At 37.8% G+C, this 21,944-nt stretch overlaps 1 protein-coding gene across 3 annotated transcripts in view; it reads left to right on the top strand.

Moving 5' to 3' along the window:
- Positions 1-21,944, top strand: part of PDZRN4 (PDZ domain containing ring finger 4) — a 244,773-nt gene that overhangs the window by 5,715 nt on the left and 217,114 nt on the right. For all 3 annotated transcript variants that reach the window (XM_068669410.1, XM_068669407.1, XM_068669409.1), the window contains exon 3: positions 1,338-1,442. In XM_068669410.1, the coding sequence (XP_068525511.1) occupies positions 1,338-1,442 (105 nt within the window). The remainder of the gene's footprint in view (positions 1-1,337; positions 1,443-21,944) is intronic.

Genomic DNA, 21,944 nt, shown 5'->3' with positions numbered 1-21,944 from the left:
GGAACTCAGTGGAGGTCTGTTGCTCCACCATTGCAAAACATTTCTGGAACTGTTAAAAATTTCCCTTTTGCATCTTACCTAACACCTATGAGTCTCAGTGACCAAGGAAAATAATAAGGAGTTTATGAAATCATAGTCTGACCAGCATCATGTTGAACAAATATCTGTTAACCTGAAATCTACTTGGATTGAGTCTCCATGGGACAGCTGCCATATACTGTAAAGCATATTTTACAGTGGTTCCATATTTTGTAATGGATTTGCCAGTTTTCTTAATGGAAAAGATAGGGTTTTTTTGTTTCGTTTTGTTTTGCTTTTGTTTTTCCCCACAAGTGTATAGGACCTAGTCCTAGAAACTTATACACATATGAATCATACTGGTGGTCAGGGATTCACCAGTGACAGAAGGAAAATAAACATCATATCAACTGCTGTCCAAAGCATAAATGATTTGAAAGATTCCTTTATTGCTGACTACGTTATTATTTGTATGAATACTTTAAAATACTTATAGTAAGTAGCATCTGCTTTGAATTATTCTTTTATTGACATCGACTTAAAACAATACTTTAAAAATGTTTTAATCTCTTATGAGATGAAATGAAATAATTTTAGCCTGTGCAACAGTATCAGGTATAGTTCAGCCATAGTAAATAATGTATCTGCTTCAAATTTGACCTTCATGTCAGTTGTACTTAGAAATGTGTAGAGATCAACTGGAAGTGGGTTCTCTTTTTGTCCACAGCTGATCTGTATAGATTTCACAGCTGAGCAAGTTCTCAGTCTCCCATGTGAATAGGATTTATGAGGTTAACCAGTTCCAACCAAATCCTATCACTGTTACATGCCAGCTAACTAATGTCACTTTGTTCCTTGGGGCTTATTTCCAAATGCAGGAAAACATTTACAGGCAGCAGTACTGCAGGATCACTTTCCTTCCTGACAGAAACACTTGGGCATCCTTTTTAATGAATAGCTTCCTCTGTGCATTTACATAATAGTCTCTGTCTGCTGTGAAGTGAAAGGTCTGCTTTAAATATTTTAGCTAGGATCTGATTACTCTTGCACCCCATGTCTCATTTAGACTAAAATAACCAGAAGTAAATGGATAATCTTATAAAAAATGCTGGAATACTTCATTAATTCTGTCCTTTTGATTAATGACTATTTCGTGTTAAGCAAGTTTAAAAAAAAATCCCAAGGAGCTTAATTCTCAGCTAGAAAAGTGAGTCGCATATTTCAGGTGGATTTGCATTGTTCATTACTGCTGGTTGTAGTACATCTCATTTCTTGTACTAATGTGGTCCTTTTTGCAACTTCTGTATTGCCTGGCACAGAACAATCAAGAGGAATCTGCTGAGGGAATTTATGTGTCAAAAATTTTGGAAAATGGACCTGCAGACAAAGCAGAAGGCCTTCAAATTCATGACAAGATTATTGAGGTAAGAAAAAAAAAAAACCTGGTGGATTAGTCTGTTATATTATCAGATTAATCACGGATTTGATGTTTTTCACACTAAGTATGCTGTAAGTTTGTTCTTTTGCCATGTCTAAATGTGATTCGTATACACTGAACTGCTCACACGTTTGCCAGATGTGAAGACTCATGGGTTTTCCTAACAACTAATACATGTGTTGGTCTCAGGATTAAACTGATATAAGTGAGGCAGAGGTGTAGACACTGAAATAGCAAGCAGGAGAGGCAATTTGCATTTATTTTAGGTAACTTGAGAAAAAAGGCTAAACGACTCTGTAAATTCACAGTTTTAGTGAAAATGGTTTTGCTTTTTTTTTTTTTTGGGGGGGGGGGTTACTGTTATGATTATGCGACTCTTTACAGAAGCTGCACTGAGGAGCAGCGTTGTGAAACTTCTTGAGCAATTAGAGAAAGTTCTTCCTGCTATGTGATCATAAGTAGATCATCTGTGGTTCTCACAAAGACCAATATAGCCGTTTCCCAGCATGTAATATGCCGGCATGGAAATTTGAAAGTCTATTCTTCTGTTGTACACAGTTTTTCTCATAAAAGAAAAATAATTATCATTTAAAAAAAAAAATAATCAGTCTGAAGAAAAGGCCTCTGACTAGCCTACATCTGTAACCATAATTAGCCTTGTAAAAGGCGTTAAAAGAGCAGTTTGAAGTAGTGACCAAAATAGATTCCTTATAGTGCTGTCAAACCGGCATTTCACATCTCAGCTCTAATACAACTCTCTTAATGACAGCATGTAACAGTAGCTGCTAGGTTTGTTTAAGATACACCACTTTAGCCTTGGGTTTAGAGGAGGCTTAAAAGTATTGTGTGAACTTGCCAGTTGGACGGGGTTCCAAACAAAGGTACGTGAAACAAGTGGATTGGGAGACAAATGCGGAGTGCTGCTGCTGGCATCTGGCATTATTTTATTGTTAAGGCCTAGAAACAGCAGCCAAGATTGTTTGAATGCTGGCTTTGCTTTTAATTTTGGGAGCCTGAAGCAGTTTGTGAAACCAAATTATTCCATTTTCTTGGAAAAAGAAACTCATGCTCTTCACTGGCAGATATATGCATCTCTAGTAGAAACCAAATTGGCTGAGCATTACTGAACTTGCAATCTAATTCCTATCTCCCCGAGATACACAAAAAGCTTAGCATCCATTTTTTGGTAACAACAGCCCTATGCTGAAAAAAATCTTTCTTCTGACCCTACCGTTTCACTTAACCACACTGTAAGTTCCAGAAACTGACCTAATACAGAGTTTTATGCATTTCCTCATCATTTCCTGCCTTCGTGTATTATTTCTTTATAGTTTCTTGCTTTTTAAAACAAAGTTGAATGGTTTTGGAGGAAGGAAAAATAAATTTACTATTTATTGTTTACCAGTATTTATTAATGTCATTTCTCAAAATGCCACTACATGCTTGATTTTTATTTGTTTGATTTTTGGTTGCATAAAATCATGTTGGTATTTAGATTGCTACTGAGAGCATATAGATTTTATTTCCACGTGAAACTGCAGACCCAATGTAACATTTGTATTCATACAGCACTGAACCGGTCATAATTTTCACCATATTAATATACAGCATCTTTGTATATACTTTTTGTATTTAGGCAAGCATTTAAAAGTGTCCAGGGTTAGGTCAAACATTTTAATAAATGTTTTATTGCTTCAAAATTTGCTAAACTAAAATAAAAATAATAATAAAAAAAAAAAAAAAAAAGGAAAGGGAAGGGCAACGTAAAGACTTTCTAAATGAAATGCAAACAAATAACTATTCCTCCATGCTAGATCTAGGCCAGTGTAAGTGGCTGGAGTCAAAAGGTTGCATTTTACCTGGTCCATATATAGCTGTTGATGCCTTCTTGCACCAGGATGCTCTGTCAGCCCTGCTGCAGTTTGTTGGGAAGAATCAATATGAATGCTTCTGTTGTGAGGAAATAAGTCCGACAGACGGTGTAACTGTATCAAAAATGTTGGCAGACACACATAATATGAGTTTTGGTGAGACAAAACGTGTGTCAGCTTGGGTTTGAAAAGTTGATAGGAAGTGGGACTTATTATTGCTTTCGCTTCACTCATTTGGTGATCTGATCTAATGGGTGATATTTCGTGAGACTATTTCTTGGTAATCAAGAGCAGAAGGAACTGACATTATTGGAAGAGCCTTTGATAGCTGCAGTCAGCAGTGTGATGCCCTGGGTGTTTCTAGTAATGCGTAACTAATGGGATAATGGTCAGAACTATCCCATTAGACTGGGAGAAAATCTGTTCTCAAGGCATGTTGCTAAATAAAGAAGGTAATTTGTTTCAGTGCTTTATCAGATGTTGAACAAATGTTAACTGCACGTGGTTGACAAGAGTGAGTTGTGCGCATTTAAGATGACCATCTTGTGGGTAACCTAGTGCAGAAAATGACTCTGGCAGCTGGACTTCTGAGCTAAGTCTGGCAGATACAAGCATTGTGATCTTTTACTTCATATACATCATTACCTACTCCGGCAGCTTTGCCAAATAATTGTTATGATATGCCAAATAATTGTTATTTGAAGGGGTGCCAAGGACAGAAATCAGATTTCTTCCTTAAGGTATTTGTTGAAAGTGTAAAAATGCATGACCTGAGTTCATGGAGGTTTTTGAGGTCATTGTGCCCAGAATATCTGCAGTAGAGTCTCTTTGATGCATTAATCTGAAAAATGTTGGTGCTTGTATGGACTTTACTTTCAGATGAGCATATTTTGTGCTTGAGGACCTGAACTCTGGAGCAGATGCCTGTGGGATGGCAGGTTGGTGGTGGGTGAGGGTGACAGAGGTGAAAGGCAACATTCCTAGGTAGCCTGTGTTAAGGGGCTGCAGCTCTTCACAGGGTGCTGTCACAGGACCCTCACTGATCATTTTCACTCTTCTGCCGAGGAACCGAGGATTTCAGTCCTCAGCACAGCTTTTTTCTCTTTACTCAAGGCTAGCTCTTCTGTGAGAAGAGACTTGTTTACGCTGTGTAAAGTTGGCCTGGGACAGTGACATGCACCAGCAGCACTTGGGAGATATTTTCTTTCAGGAACCTCCTTACATATAAAAAACGATCATTACTTGTTCATCGAGGACAAACTTTTCTCACTAATTACTTTCATATAGCAGGTTCCCCCAGATGTTAGGGTATTCTGCGGCTTTCAAAAGTTTTTATCCAAAAACTAGTTCCCTAAATTAATAAGGTGCAGCATGTGTTCCAGGACTAAATCCTGATCACACGCTATAAAAAGAATCTCATAAAACGTGGTGCAGCATTGATATCTGTGACTCCCAACATGAAAGCCTCAATTATGAGCAGTGGTATAATGCCAGCAGACCTCTGTCTTTTAGACCCCTTTGTCTTCTTCCATTCCACCCTGCCAAGAGGAGGGGAGAAGCAGCAAGCCATGCACGAGACTGTCTGTTAGTCTCTGCTGGTTCAAAGAGTTCTGGTTGCCGCTGGGAGAAAATAAAAAAGCACCCTTCTCTCTCTTGGAATTTTGGGATGGATCACAGTTATACAGCTGTGCATCATTTCATCTCCCCCTCACTTCATGCAAATCTTTCCTACTGAGTAAGTTCACTGCTCATCTTTGCTAATGCTAGTAGCCACCTCAAGGCAATGCAAAGCAGCTATGATCCTTGGCAAAGTTGCTGATACACAGAAGTGTTTTACCTGATGCTTTTATTATATATATTTATAGATCTGAACAGTAAAACTGGAACTGACTCTTTCTGAATGGAGGAAAATTTTACTCTCTCACTTTGCTTCACGTAAGTTCAGTTTCACATAAGAACGGTGCCACTTGGCCGGAGCTCCAAGTACATTGATGTCCTTTGGGTAGTCACTAGTTAGTGCCTTTGGAAGAGCATCAGAAAAGTGCAGGCACTGAGTGATGATTTCCCTGGGGAGCTTACAGTCATGTGAAAGCTTCTGTTCAGAACTAGTTCTTTACACTTGGTGTTGCCTTTTTTCTTTTTTTTTTTTTTTAGCTATATATATAATATTACATCTTATAGAAACTGATATGTAGTCTCTGGTTTTGAGCCCAGCTTTAGAAAAAAACAGCGACTGATTTTCTCAAATCCTCTTTCATTGTGCAAGTCACAGTGTCTTGCAAAATACCATTGTGTTACTAAAGGGAGGCATGCTGATATTTTATCTTTTCACATCAGTGTTGCACAAAAAATACATGACCAGGACAGAATTTGCAACCCAGATGGAATTCCTGAATTTGTAAACAAACAACAGTATTTCATGAATTTGAGGGAAAAGAGCCACTCTTAATTCATACTGTGTAGGAGACAAAGCCCCATAGTCATGGCTGAACTTTCTGTTGTAAGTTTGCCAAATAACAAAACAGCAGTGAAAAACCTGTGTGCATGTAAGAGGGGCTTAGGCTGAAGACCAAACTATTTATACGAGGAACTATAAGCACATCATCATCTGGAACACTTGAGATATTTTTTTTTGTTCTGTTCCTTGCACTGTAAGGCAAAGGCTTCTGTTATTGTACTCTCCAATGAAATGAGAACATTGGCCCTTTTGCATTTTAGTCAGTTGATTCTTATTAATTCCTTGACTGAGAAACAGGCATGATGGAAAAGAGGGGGAAAAAAAAAGAAACATTTTTAGTCTGTGATTTTTAATTCTTTTTGAAAAGTGAAATGGATGCATATGTATTATGACTATATTTTGTTTATGCAGCCTGAGCTCCATAAGTGTATAATAAATTAGGCTTCATCTCTTATTCCATGTTTGCCTTTGTTCTTCAACTTTTTTGGAGAGTACACACACAATGGCTTTCAAGCGCATGTCAGCAAAGCCAGTTTCAATAAAGACGAAGTCTTGAGGCTTATCCTGGCAGAAGCAGCTTACATCTGCAAAGCGCCTACACAGAAACTTTTTAACTATTGCCAGACTGCTGACTGTGCTGTGTGTCAGCCGTGTGATGTTTTATCTTCTGCATGTTTCTGTCATTACACTCACTATGTTGCTCAAGCAAAATCTTTGATACTAGCCATGTTTATTTAGCTAGGAATCTCCACTCTCAGATTATGTCTGTAGAAGTAGTGAGCTTAGAAAATGTCTTGCTGGGATCAGAGCTAGTAGATTGGGGATGGCATTGAACCAAAGATGCACATAATGTGACCAGGAAGATCTGGGTGGTAGCTGAGGAGCATTTCACATAGATAATTTCAGCGGAGCGGATTTCAGCATATCTAAATATGCCAACGTGGCCTTAGGTATGTTAAGTTCTCTTAAATCCTTAACAAATTCATGATGTCTGGCACCTACATTCATTAGATGCCTACTAATTAGTCTGAAAGATCCTTGGCATAATAAATCAGTGTATCAAGGCATAGAAACGCCTGTAGCTTCTTCTCACCTCTCCCTCACCTGTTGAAATAGAGGTTTTTGGACACCTGAATTAATTCAGCTGTGAGTACTTCTCCAAGAAATGGGAGATCTGGGTCATGGGTTCTGCCCTGCTTGAAAAGGACTGAACTTCCATACCCAGGTAATTACCCTCATTAACAGGGCAGAGGCTATCCTGTGCAAGGCCAGCCCCTGCCCAGCCCTTCAAACTGAGCTAGGTGCTGACAGGCATTTGTGAGCTAGGGTTATCCAGTGATAATCTAGTAAGAAATGGCTGCTTGTTCCAGAGAACTCTATCTGGAATATTGGCTCTGCCCTTCTCTAGGGGAGTGCTGGTAAATGAGAGTTTGCCTCTGTCTTGTGTGATGCCAGATTTGTGGCTTATGTGGCATTTTCTTGAATGATACAAGCATTTCTGATCTCACAGTATCTTCTTTTTGAGAAGAGAAGGTAGCAAATAATATTAACCAAGCTGTTCTTCAGTTATGACACTCCTAGCTGTGGAAGATTTGGGTTCCATGACTGAATGAATACCAGACTTTGGGTCTTTGATGCAGCCAGTCTCTTTTCAGTTGTGCCCAGTGACAGGACGAGAGGCAATGGGTGCAAACTGAAGCACAGAAAGTTTCAACTGAATATGAGAGGGCACTTCTTTACTATAAGGGTGACAGAGCACTGCAACAGGTTTCCCAGAGAGAGTGTGGAGTCTCCTTCTCTGGAAATATTCAAAATCCTCCTGAATGTGATCCCATGCAATGTGTCATAGGTAACCCTCCTTGACAGGGGGCTGGACTGCATGATCTTCAGAAATTCCGTCCAGCCTCAACCATTCTGTGATTCTGTTTGGTGTTCAGATATTCATGTTCTCATACTGCTTTTGTCTAAAAAAGAAGAAATGAAAGTGCCAAACATGGTTGGAATGTGACAACTAGACAAAATCTTCAGAAAGTTATTAGCAGAATTGGTGTATCCAATGTGCCGTATCATCGTTTTCAGGAAGTCTCTTCAGCCAATGGTTTGTGAGTCGTAGCTACTTTGAGATGCAGGTAGCTGGTATGCTGCACCTTTGTATGTGTTTAGATGCTTCCCTGCAAGGGGCTCCCAGTAAACAAAGAAAAGGAGATACCAGGGTGGCTGGAACATGACAAGGGGCAGAACGACATGGAATATTTTTGCAATGTGACTTGGTATGAAAGGGGACAAGAGCAAACTAAGGGGAAGCTGTGAACATCATGATTTACTTTTTTTTGGGGTATTGGGAGCACTACTTCTACCATGTTGGGCTTTGGTCTAGGTGGCTTAAACATGATAGAAAGGCTTTGTGAGTTTGCACACACATGAGCTTGCCTAACTTGCTGTCTCCAACAACATATTTCTGTCTTGGGCTGATTGTGGTGGATCTCTCCGGCAGCTGGATGACCACATGAACAGAAGAAGAAGAATGAAGAAGAGTACACATGGAAGAAGAACAGGAAAAAGTGAGCATTACAATTACAGAGGACAAAGCAGCAAACTTACGTTTCCACAAGAGTACTTTTGAGTGCCTGAGCATAAATAGGCAGTGGGCAAGAAGTGAAGGGGATATGGAAAAAGTGGTTAACCAAATTGTGGAGTAAGACCACGTATACATGTATGTGCACCCACAGTCTGACGGGGAAATAAGGTGGAACAGTGCTGGAGCAAAACTGCCAACTGTACTGTGTCTGCAGAGTGAGGCAGTAGCCAAATTGGCAAGTCAGCTGTGCTATTTAGTTAGGAAGGATTCTGGTTAACCTGTGGAAGAGCTGACTAATATAACACCATCTATGGGATCTTGCTGCCATGCACAATAGATCCGTAGGCATTGTGTGAAAGCCTGTTCACACCCATCTTCTTCATAAAGTGTCTAATCCCACCCTGAGGGATGATGTGTCATAAACTTGGCAAGTTGAAACTCAGCATTTTCCTAGATGTCCTGTTTGAGCTTGTCTTTCCTGCATGTCATCTCTCTCTTCCTTCCCATGATTTTTTTATTATTATTATTTTTTTAAGTTTTAAGGTAAATCTTCCAAAACAATTGGTATTTAACATACTACCTCACTCAGCAGCAGCAGCAATGTAGTTTTACAGTCATCTGGGGTAGTAGGTTTAGAGTAAATTCTTGTGTATATGAGGTCTTAGAGGTGTTCATGACCACTTTCAGGAATGCATTAAACAACACAACTAAAATCTGTCACGTGCTGTTGCTTTCATCCTCTTCCCAGGAAGAGAAGGGTATGTGCAGAGGAGTGTTTTGTTTAAAAATTTTTCAAATGATTACATATACACACATGTTGGTGTCTATTTATGCTAGGGAAGACAAGGTCATAAAAATGCATCTTTACATTTGTTCCTGAAGGTGCAAGGTTTTCTGATGAAGTCTAGTCGTTTTTTGTCTTTGCTCTGGGCATGATCTTGGACAAGTCCTGAAGAAAGTACTTTCCCTTCCATTGGCAAGTTGTATCTCTGTAACAGGCAGTTCAATTGGGCTTCAGGTGTGATTGTGGATTGTTGCATTGGTCTTGGACCTTTAGTATGTCTTGTAGATATAGTGGACTTGACTCTTGATGTTGAGCTGAAATATCATTGGCTGATGAACTCCATCTAGAAGGCTTCAGAGGGTGACGGGCATTTTCCGGTAACTTTCTTTAAATGTGTTAATTGTGTGAAGAAGACAAAAAGTCAGAAGTTTCAGAGCATTTCAGGATGGATCAGAGGGGGCTAGCCCTTTGACACTTGTATGTTGAGTACTAGTTGGAACAATTGATGGTAAGCCAAGCTATGAAAAGCTCTAAAGTTTGAGATCATGCTGAGTTTCTTGCTTAGAACTGAAGGAAGTGTAAGGAAGCCGTGCCTCCCACAGCACATTCTGCTGGCACCCCAGAAGCTCTTGATATTTTTCAGAAAGTGAAAAGAGCTTTCTTTAGCCTTTCATAAAGGTTGTTCTTTATTGTGGTTGAGACAACAGTTAGAGGAGATGACAGCTTACATATGTCATATGAATGCAGTGTTTTATCCTCTTAAGTCACTGAATTGATAGTTGAAATTCAAAGGCTATATGCTCCAAGAGCTTTGATCTCATCTGCCCTTTTTCTTAATCAGCTAATTATATTTGTAGGGAGTTGCTAATCACTGTTCTCTGTAATTGGAGGCTGAGTGAGAAAAGCCATTAGTATCTGCTAGTGCAGAAATGTTCAAAATGAAGTCATTATTCATGGCTTCACTTAAAATTAATAACCTAATTTTTAAGGAGCTGTGAAATGGGAGCATGCTCCTCCTTAGAACTTGTGAAAAGGAGTAGTTGGAGGCGTGTACAGCATTGTGCTTTCCAAATGTTTTGAAAATTGGAGTGACAATGTAAAGAAGGCTCTTGTTTGGAAGCTGCTTCTCTCCAAAATGCAAAATTCTGTCGCATTTAAGACAGTAATGGAAAAACTAATTTTCGAGTTGGCAAGAGCAGATGTGGTCTCTTCACCATCAAAGACAATGCTAAGTAAAATCAAATATACCAAGCTAAGTACATTTGTTACTAATACACAGACATTTTACTAAATGTTTGTCTTGTCTGGGATTGCAAATCTAATGTAATTTTATGACTTTACATGTAGACCCAATTTGATTGAATCACTGCTTCAGGAAAGGAGTGTAGAATGACTCAACACTGTTTCTTTGTTCCAAATAATTTTGGAAGGCATTTTCTTTATAAAATGTTGTTGACAAAATAAGTCATGGCTGCCGTGTTTATTTACATAGCAAGTCTACATGTTATTTACAGAACGATATGATTTACATAATGTCTTCTTTAAGTATTTTTTTTTTCCCAATCTTGTTACTTGAAAAGATAAACGGTAGGACGAAGGGGGAAATTGTGGAAAATTTAAAAACAAATATCAGGATGTCAAAAGTTAAGAACAAGAGCATGAAAACCAAATTTGAAAATTGCTGTATTCTGCACCTATCAAATACTTCAGCTTCTCTAAAATATGAATTTCTGTCTACATGTGGTTATCTAATGTAGGAGAAGATCCAAAGTAGGTTGATGCAAAACGTGAGTTTTTCCCTTGATCTATCACTTTCTAACTATTTGGAGCATCCACAATTTGAGGGATGTGGTAGCTCAGAGCTCTCCCATCTGTTTCTGAGTACAGTCTTTCAATCTTGCATTAGTTTCTTTAAGCGTGCTGATCAAGTGGGTTAGTATCTGAAGTCCTTCCAGCAGCTTGCAGGAAGAAGGCATGCTATTTTAAACGGAAGGGATTTGCTGTCTTGCATGAATTAAAACATCTGGATCCCTACATTTCTCTGTTACAGTTAGATTGTGTTGGGCTAGTCTTTGGCACATGGCAAGTATGGAGCCATATGGTCTTTGTGCTGTCAGCAAGCCTTTTCAGCACATACCTTAGCTTACCCCCCAGCCTTCTCTGAATGGTAGCTGCTACTGCAGCTGGAAAGATAAATGTTCCAAGAGCTTTCAGGCTGTTGTGCCATTCTTCTTGTAATGGATTAGTTACATTTTTGAGTGGTATAATGTACAAGTCTAGAGCAGAAAGCTGGCTCCTTCATTTCCCATGCAGTGGTCAGAGCCCTAATCCAAATAGGACACCTAGTGTTACTGCCAGATGTGTAGCAGCCCTTTCTGATTTACACTTCTTGTCCATTGCATCTTGTTTTCTTGTCTCTGTGAAATCTCTGAGTGCTTGGCACAACTTTTAAATATGCTCTAGATGTGTACTTAAATGGAAAGCCAACTGTTTTGGGAATTGTCTTAACTGGAATTTACTTTCTGGTGACCAACAGAAGGATGTTAAAATCACACTAACTTGCTAGTGGATTCTTTTTTTTTTTGAGTGTTAAGCAGGGACCTTTCCTTATGAGAGTATGTATGATTTATTCTAAAAATACAAGAAATACAAGGATTTTTCCTATCTACTTCTATTATCAAGTATTTCAGAATACTTAAGGAGTTATGTTTTTTAATGTTTAATATTTTTATGATTTCTCTCTGTTTCTTGATTTCATAGAAAAGTAGGAAGAGTATGAGAGACTCAGAACATCTCTATTTTGGGGTCATAAAAAAAAACATTTTAAAAACATTTTTTTTTAATTTTTTTAATGTTGTAGAAGAAATAACTCATTATTGCTGGAGTTTCTCATTAAATGAATTTTGACGATTTTTTTCAGCCTTCTTTTCTGAGTGACAAGTACTGTATCATTTTATTAAAGTGTGGGTTTTTGTTATTGCTGTATTTTTTTCCCTTCTCACTGCTATGAAGTAATGGAAATCTAAAGAAGTAGTATTCACCACTTAATCTACAGGTTTTATCTTTTAGTTATCACAGATCATGGACAATATTAGAAAGATTAAAGAAAACGTTGACATTTCAAAACAAATCAGAAAATGAAGTATTCAGAAAATGCAGTTGATAACTTAGCAGAGCAATTTAAGAGCAAAGTTTAAATGTGATTGCCTACTCACTCCTGTCTTATGCCAGTTGGAGTCCTAGTGTACATTCATGGCATCAGAAGAGTGGCAGTAATAAACACTTCAGGGAGTTTCAGTACAAAATGAAGAACTGTATACATTAAAGTGACTCTTTTCTATTTGTGATTGTGGTGTTTTTTTGTTTGTTTGTATTTTTTTTCCCATCTGCATTTGTCTTTCACCTTTATGTTATGCTTGTTGTGATTTATTTTTTTTAAGTTCTGTAGTTCAAGCATCTACCTCAGTGTATGCTTAGAAGAGCATGTTTTGTAGGAAACAGTTTATACTAGCCATTGAAGTTATTAATGCAAAAACCATCGAGTTATTGTTAGAATGGTTAAAGTGAATGCTTTGCTTTGAGTTTTGAGATCTGGTTGACTTTAGTGATAGGTTTCCTTCTTACATGAAAGATTTGGGAAAAACTTGTTGGGCTTAGTCCAGATGACCAGATGTCTACCTGGAGCCCTTGTGCCACTATTTCCTACTTGCTGGCTTTGTGGTGGGCTTGTAATCTTTCCTAATGAGCTTGTTGAAATGAAAGCTTTTAGGCTTTCTTTCAATTGTGATTTGCAGTTACCTTTACAGCATAAGAATTGGGGATGGGAAGGAATCAGATTGTCAGTGTTAGTATTTTCAATTAGGTAAATGCTGATGAAACATAAACCATTAGGTTAATGGGAAATTTGTGTGTTTTAATGTAGATCTTTTATTGGAAGAAAAAAAAAATAGTTCAATCCCTTTTCCAGAGGTGTTTGTTTTTCACAAACAAAAATGTTAGATGTGTATGCTTCAGATGGCTATCCTAGTCGCTTTATCAATGGGGCAGAGACACGGGCAGAGGACAATTTGAGTTATTTTTAGCTGCTGTGTACAGAATGTTTTCCTTTCCTCTTCACTTACATACTTTAGAAAAAAATTCTCCTTCTGCTTTCTTGCCAGAGTTGCTACTCTGTGTGCAAGCTCTAGCACCTTGCTTCTCTGTCACCTCAAGGTACATGTTGCCTGATTGTGCTACATCAAGCTATTATGTATCTGCTCTGAAAGGAGAAACCTAAATTCCATATCCAGCTGCTAAGCTGTTCCTTTGTTTCAGCCACTTAACCTCTAACAGCTCATTTTATCTCTAATGGAGTGGATAGTGAAAATGTGTGCTAGACTCTTACAAAATAGTGGGCTCTAAATATAAATTATGTGTACTATCATTGATTTTTTTTTCCTGATTTTAAGTGAGCTGAGTATTCCCCAAGTTCATGTATTATACATTTTTATCAGTAAGTGTCTGGCTAAGGCAAACACTGTGCTCAATGTTTTTTTGAGACAGTGTCTTCACAGTATTTCGCTGCTGCTACAGAGGTTTCTGGTCAGAACCAACCCAATGTTGCATAATGATGAATTCATGTTATTAAGTAGGAGAACAATAAAAAGTGATGTAAACATGCCTGTGCCAAGCCAGCTGCCTGATATTTACTTTTTTTTTTTTTTTTTTTTTTAATACTGATCATGCGTTTAGCAGCATACAGAGCCCAGAAAAAAAGAAATGCCAATCTGCTGTCAGAGAATCTAGAGCCCAAGGGAGCATTTAAGATGGGATTCATCTTGCCTAATGCTAAATCTCTAAAAGCTTTCTCATTTTGTAAATATTAAAGATGAATTAGGCTCATAATTTTAGCAAAGGTAAAATTCAGTCTGAGGTACTTTACATATAGACAGGTGAGTTAGGATGAGGTTCATCTTGACTCTTCAAAGAAGTGGTAGTAGCACATCTTCAGCACTTCAGCAGTTTCCTATGAATCAACTTTTTTTCAGCAGTTTCCTATGAATCAACTTTTTCCATTTTTGAGTTTGGATCATTGGGATAAAAGGCCACTTTGTGCAGAGTTCCTCACTGTAATGCCAGAACAAAGCTTATTGAATCTTGTGTTACACAAGAATTCATAGAATTTAAGAAGAAAGAAGGTAATATGTCTCATTCACCTTCTTACATTACATTTCACATAGGTCCAATATTCTGTTCTTCTGGAATTATGTACTCCACTAATTTAAGCGGGAGCTGGAATGTACAAGAAATTGGCTTCCATATTCATAATATGGAAAATACCAGCTTAAGTAAAAAAAAAAAAAAAAAAAAAAAAAAAGAAAAAAAGAAAAAAAAAGAACAAAACTGCTTGGAATCTCACAATCATGCTGTGATACTCCTACCTGATATGGCCTTCTCCAATTCTATAGTCTTATTGACTCTCTAGAAGTTGTATTTTTCATCCAAAGAACAAAACAAAATACGCATACAACAATAAACCTTATTCCATGTTCCAGGTACTTTGAATGTTGTTACTTTATCTGTTTATCTGCCAGAAATTATCATGAGAAAAGATTCAACTTTAAATGCCCCAGTAAGGCCTGGCTATATAGAGACTAGTTTTGAAATCATTTAACATATGGTTTCATGTCATGTCCAGTCTCATTAATCTCTGTATCTTTTGGCTTGGAGTAAAGTAAACTCAAGTGTTAAAAGGCAATCTGTATCCCCAAAGACAGTGGTCAGTGTACTACTGGTTTAGTGGAAGAAATAATGCAAACAGCTATGTCAGCTGAGAGACTTGCCTAGATCTCAATTTCTTTTTAGAGTTCAGTGAACCGTGATTTTGGCAGTTTCTGGAAGAATATGAGTAGCTGTTCTTGGAACCTGCATGATGAGTTTTAGCAAGTGAAGATACAGATGTGTGTTTGAGATGGTGTAGCCATCCATCCATCCAAGCAATGGAGCACTGCTCCAGTTTTCTTCATTCTTCAGAGATGTGGAGTTTGTTCAGAGAAACAGACCATACAAAGATTGAGAAGCTGGGGAAGCTCTTCTGGCTGTAACAGCATGAATTATCTCATTGCTCAAAGAAAGAAATTTTAATCTGCACTTTTGGTGATTATGGGTGTAGTGATTTGTATGGGGAACATAAGGGAAGGCAGGCAGTATCTTTTATCAAAGATGGTTGTGAAAGATGGGCAAGCTTTTGGGCAAGATGTGCTCTCAATAAATCTGGCATAAGGGGGTTGGAAATAAAAGCTTGTGAGCTGGGTGTTTGTTTGGTTGGTTTTTGATTGTTTATCTGTTAATTTACCAGATCTGGTTCAAAATAAAGAGATGGAGGGATTGTTTTCTGTGAATGAGGAATGTTCTTTTCCTCTTGGACATCATCTTGGCCATCTTTATTGATATATGTACGAATTCATACTGATTCTTCCCGGTTGGGTGTTTCCACTCACAAGGACATTTGTGCATTGGATGAGCATATCAGGTTTTAGGATGCACACATGTGAGATGCATTGATTCGAAGGATGCCTCTGTGGGAGGCATTAAAAGCTGCAGTTGGAAGGATATGTTGGCTGTAGAAATACCTTGAAGGCTTTTACTTTTGAATCTGAGGTGTTTTTAAGTCTCCATTTGGTATTTATTGGTCTATGGCAGGCTTACATCTGGTTCTGAGTCTGGTGAAGTTTGGGAGATGGGGTGCTGTTTAAATGCTAGCAGGGGGATATTTTTTTTCTGAGATATATATAAAATAGGTGGTTAGCTCTTAGAAAGCTATTGTTCTTTTGCCTACATCAAGTGTAGAAAAGTGCTTCTAGAAAAAAAAAAAACAAACTTATTCCTATCAAATTATTCTCTTGCATGTATTTATAAAATTAAAAAAATTAAAAGGTTCTGTATGCCTGCTGTGTAGGACTGTAGTGTATTCATTTCTCTTGCCACTAGTAATGAACTAGTGCTGAGAGGCTACAGTGGAGATAGGGAGCATCGTTGCAGCAGATGTACAAATACCAGTTTAAAGCATAATCCTTACCTTGTGAACTAACAATCTAAATAAATGAGTCAGACTAAAGGAAAGTGACAAACATCTGATATTCAGAGTGGTGGTTTTCAAATGCTATTTGAAATCCTGAATTTCTTACAAAACTTTCCACCAATAAGTATTTTATTATTTTATTTCATACAGTGAAAATAATAATATGCTAGCAGGTCAGGCACAAAGGAATAGTGTAAAAAGAACATCTGAAGTTTTATCTATTCAACAGACTTTTCCAGTCTTTTTATTTATTTATTTATTTTTCTCCCAGGGTTTTTTGAATTATGCACTCTGGATATCACTTAACTTTCCCTTACAACAGTTTTCCAACTTTGGATATTATGTGACCATAAAGCTGTGCTTTTGGGATGAGATTTTAAGTTTTTCTTATAATTTGTGAGCTGTGTCTTCCTGTGTTCAGAAAGCAGTTAGCATAGTTTGAGAAACTATTGCTTTACATTTGAGGATTTGGAAGTGATTAAGCAATAAAAGCTGCTGTGAGGAACAAACTAGTCTCTTTTCTCATGGTCTAAAACTGTGATCACTTAGAGGGATTTTTTTCAAATGCAGATTGTTTCTATGACTACTACAACACATCTTTCAATCTCCAGCTAAGGCACTGTAAATTATCCTTGCATTAAGGTCATTCATCAAGGTGAAGAAAGTGAAGGATGACTGCTTTTTTCCTCCCTTGCTCTGAACTGCATGACACAGGATATTGTTAAGGCATGGTAGGAAAAATGCAAAAGCAGGCTTCTGTTTGCCTGCAGAAGTGCTTCAAGCAGTTGTGAGCTCTTTAAACTGATGTGTAGGATTCTGGTAAATCAAAATTTGAGATCTTATTGCTCAAAAATAAGTGTGGTGATTGATTTTGTGTGTTTGTTTTTTTTTTTTTTTTGGTGGTGGTGGTTGGCTGTTTGGTGGTGGTGTTTCTTTTTTTTTCAGATATCCAAGGGGCTGATGCTGAAAAGGGTAGTCATTGTCCATACAAATAGTGAACATTTTTTTTTTTTTTTCATGCATATGACTCAACTCATGTAGAAGAGCAGTAAACAGTAGGAATCAATGTTATTAGATTAGGGACACAACTGCAACATTAGATCCATATCAAGGTTCTGAGGCCCTCCACTGCTTTTGCTTGGATGCACTGGGGCAGATAAGACTTGGTGTGGCAGAGTGAATACAGCCATGTTGCTGTGGCTGTTGTATGAGCTCCCAGAAGCTCTTCTAGGAGGGAATGGTGTTTCCTTTCTGTCCTGGTTCCATGTGCTCCTTTCTTCTGATGCTTGTCCTGTCAAGGAAACAGTAGTACCTGTGCTGTGACTGCCACATATCAGTGTCTGCTGGGATGTGTGAAGAGGCAAAGTGCAGTGGAGGTTTATGTCCATGATGAATCAAGAATAACCCTGGTCTTCAGAAGCCATTGACTGACCAGACAAACTTGATATTAAATAAGAATACTGTACTTGTCAGAATACAGGTGGTTCGTGGATCTGTGTGCATGTGTTCTGTGGTTGTAAAGGGCTTCTTTGAAGAAGCTGCTCTTAATTAGGCTCAGTAATATTATAGACATCCCTTAAACGTATGCTTGAATGATCTGAACTGAAGCTGTTCTCAATAATGGCTTGTTGAAAGGAAGGGGTAATCCCTGAAGACCTGTCCCAGACTGCTTAGCTGGGAACTGCACACAAAAAGCCCAATTGATTTCAGTGCTGTGCACAGCCCACGTACAGAGAGTGCATGCAGTTTCCTAAGGCTACAGGTCAGTACTGATCTTTGGAAAATTTTGCTAGAGTATCTCTGTAAGTTTTGGTGTTTGGGACTCAGACAGCAAAGCAAACAACAGTAATGTCAGTAGCAAGTATGCATCTTGAAGTAAATCATACACATTTTTAACTTTATTTAAATAATTCATGTATTCTGAATCAGATTTGCATAATAGGTCAGTTAAAAAAAAAAAGTTGGTGCATTATCTCAAGTAATATTATTCAGTTAAACACAAATGTTCAATACTAATTGAATTCCTTGAGCAAATGCAAAGAATGGGCTTGTATTGTATACTTGTGTACTGATTCAGCCATCACTAACTGCATATACTTTAGTCACAGCTGGGAGACATATTTTACAACAATTGAAAATACAAGAAAGAAAACAAAAAAATAAATGCCTACTGGTTTCAACTGTATCCAAGAAATTGAGTTTAGAGTGAGTTTTTCCAGGTTTACTCATCTTTTCAAACAGTTAGGTTTCAAAGGTATATTGACCCCTCAATAGGTGTATAATCATTGTTCTACATGCTGAGAGCAGCACTTGTAAATGAGATAAAAATCACATAGTTCATCTGCATCTGTACTGGGCCAAATATAGCACAAGATTATCATTGTGTTTGGTGGGGTTGGGTGTGGTAACAGCTCTTATTCTGCCCTTAGAATTGCATTTTTCAGAGGCTATACTTGTCTCTTCTTTGAAGGAGCAGGACTGAGGGTAAGTTCTGGACAGAGGAAACACTCCACTAGCCTCAGCAGCTAATGGGAAGTTGGTGGAAAGATTTATAGCCTGGGAGAGGATGGGAGGTGAGGTGGGAGCAGGCTGATCTTAAGGAGCTGAAATAGCAGGTATGGAGTCTTTACTATGTGGGGCCTACAAAAGAAGAGAAATGATGTGGGATAACAAGACTCAAGTGGTAAATGAGTAGAAAAACTGGGGTAGAAGAACTTGGGGCACTGGAGTTTCTTCTGACAACAATTTTGTAAATTTTTTGTGTTAAGTATTTTTGAATTTAAATTTCAAATATGTTTTGATTTTTTCTATACTAGTGAATTTTTGTTTTTTTCCAGCCATAAGTTAGTTAATACCTGAGCTAAAGGCATGTCTTCTAGTATTTTAAAGTTGTAGATTTTTGTTGAATAAACATGTTATGCTTTTGTAAATGTAAGTACTTTTAGCCAATAGAACTATAGACTATCACTCTTCTGTAGGGTCACATTTGGCTCTCTTCATGACAAGCAGGCTACATATTTTTGTCCCTCTTCACATACTCACAATTTGCAGAAAACAAAACTTGGGCTTTCCTGCCTCTCCAACAAGGAAGGTACTGCTGAGCAGATAAGACTTTTGGAAGATCTTTCAACTACTGCAATATAAAAGGAAGTCAAAAAAGTGTGCGTGCATGGTTGTTTTTGTTCTGTTTTTCTTTCTTTCTTCCTTGCCCGTCTGTACTTTAACTCAGAACAGCTAAGCAAGAATACTTTTGGTAATTCAGTATCAAGGGTGCCAGTGATCTCACACATGAGAAAAATCCAGAAGTTGTTTCATGGAAGTGACTCAAAGAATTGTAAAAGCTCTGAAGCGCGATATATGGCATAGGGAGTAGTTTCTATGGAATGTAACTTTTAAACGAATGTGTCAGGAGCTCAGTTCATTGATTACAGTTGTACTGAGAAGGCACAACCAACCAGATTCACTTTGGTTCTACAGCTCTTCTCAAAATCTGGGTATCCTGGAGCAATGGTTGGCAAAACAAATATAAACTAGTGAAGTCAGTGAGCACTGAATTTAGTAAGCTAAATTTCTGGATAGAAACATTTTCCTTCGTACCTCACACTTTTATCTGAAATCTTACTCCAGGAAATACTTACTTGATTTTTGAGGATACAGAAAACATTTTCATTATTTCCTTGTAAGATCATGCTGCAAAAATTTTGAGATCTTGATGTTCTTTTTACACAGTGATCTGCAATCACTCGTGTTTGTTTTTTTTTTCATACAGTTCTCAGATCACTGCCTACTAAAGACAGTTAGTTGAACTAAAGAAATAGTGACACTTTAATTGTATCTGCTTTCATCTCCTGGAAGTTAACTGTTCTCAACCACCCTGCTCTTGCATCTCTTCTCATGTTCTTGATGCAGGAGCCTTCTGCTCTGCACAGCTGCGTGGGGTCATCTGAAAGCAATCAGTCTTTTCTTTTGATGTTGGGAGTTTTTTATTTTTTTATTTTATTTTATTTTCTACTGTTTGATAATGCTGTTCAAGGAGATACTGAACATTAAAGGAAGAGTAAAGACAGAAGAACAACATCTTGTGTGAAGACTGGAGAAGGTAGCAGGGACTGTGCTGGGCCTGCAGTGGAGTGAGGAATGCCTGTGGACTGGAACAGTTGGGCATTCTGCACTTCTGTTATCTGCAGCTTTTTTGCAGTGAATTAATGAGTTTAATTCTTGTCATCTGCTTATCTTCTGTTAGCTTAATTGCTTGGCAAAGGCTTTTGTTTTACTCCATATTAACTGCTGTCGGGGGTTTGCATTGCAAACATTACATTTATTAATGTTTTACATTATTAATTTGTTTTGTCCCCAGTCTCATAAGCTAAGTTGAAGCATAAGAAGCAAAAAGGGCTTTATAACACTGCCAGGTTGAGGTATCTTAGTTACTGATAACATTTGAGTATTATTCTTAGCATAAAGGCAAATTGGAAGAAAACATCACAGCCTGTTTCCTGTAAACTAATTTACAGATTATTCCTCTGAAGAAAACCTGACTGAAAGGGTTACGTGTCCTCACAGTTGGAGCTGATAAGTGGTGGTTTTGCCATTTTATATACTTTGTGACATAAAAGTCCAGATTATCCAGGAAAATAAGTCTAAAATATTTATTAGCATTGCAGATATCTGTATCTTCAAAATGACAATCTATAAGATCCCGCTAATTAGAAGCATAATTTAAAATCTATGAAAATGATCAGCGTAGTATGGTTTGAACTGTTTTCTTCTTCTTACTGTAAATTTGCATGCAAAACAATTAAGATACAATCATGGCCAAGGGCACTTACAAGTGCCTTCAGGTCATAATGTCCCTTGGGTATGAATGAGTTGATATCTCCCAGTTTATACAACTGGGAAATATTGAAGTACAATAAGCTAGAGCTGAGAAAAGCTGTCTAACGTGAAAGATGGGGAATGTAAAAATGTAAAACTGAGGTCTGCCGTCTTGTAAGTGGGAGTGAACAGCATGTCATCCGTGAGGCCTCAGGGATGTCGGGTCCTCATGGTAGAGGTTTTCATAAAGACCCTCTCCACTGTTAAGAAGTCTGTTAGTTCACTACTGTTGTGTGCTTCACAAAGGCGAAGGAATGGGCTTGCTACTGGCCTGCTATGCCCAGGCATGGAGTACAGTTCACATGGTAAACCTACACGTGGAAATGCCAAAATGGCATGGGAGATAATGATATGACTTAAGCTGTCCTGAGACTGCTGCTGATTAAATATTGCTAATCTTCATCAGAGCTTTCACTGCATGCATTTTGTTCTTGAAGACCATAGAGAGTTTTCTGCAACAAGATATACACGTTATGATGCACTGCTCTAATTCATCACGATCATGACTTGCCCGTAATGCAGGCATGCCTCCCTACCTCCTTTTTTTTGTTTGTTTTGTTTTGTTTGTTCAATAATGCTAGCTGTTGGTGATGTTTAACGATGCTTAATTACTTTTTGTTGATCCTGTCAGGAAGTTTCCTTGGGCTAGTGCAGACATTTCTAATCCAACTATTTAATACTGGCTCTTGGCAGAAAGATATTGAAAATATTGGAACAGTATGGAGAATCCAAGTAATAATACATAATAGTTTTAATGCTTAAATTTTGAAAATATTGGAAGAGGATGGAAATTCAAGTAATAATATGTAATAGTTTTAATGCTTAATCAAGCTGTACATTTTAATTTACATATGTTACCTGA

This window comes from Anas acuta, chromosome 1 (genome assembly GCF_963932015.1).
Source record: "Anas acuta chromosome 1, bAnaAcu1.1, whole genome shotgun sequence".
Lineage (NCBI taxonomy): Eukaryota > Metazoa > Chordata > Aves > Anseriformes > Anatidae > Anas > Anas acuta.
This window is presented reverse-complemented; position numbering and strand designations above follow the sequence as displayed.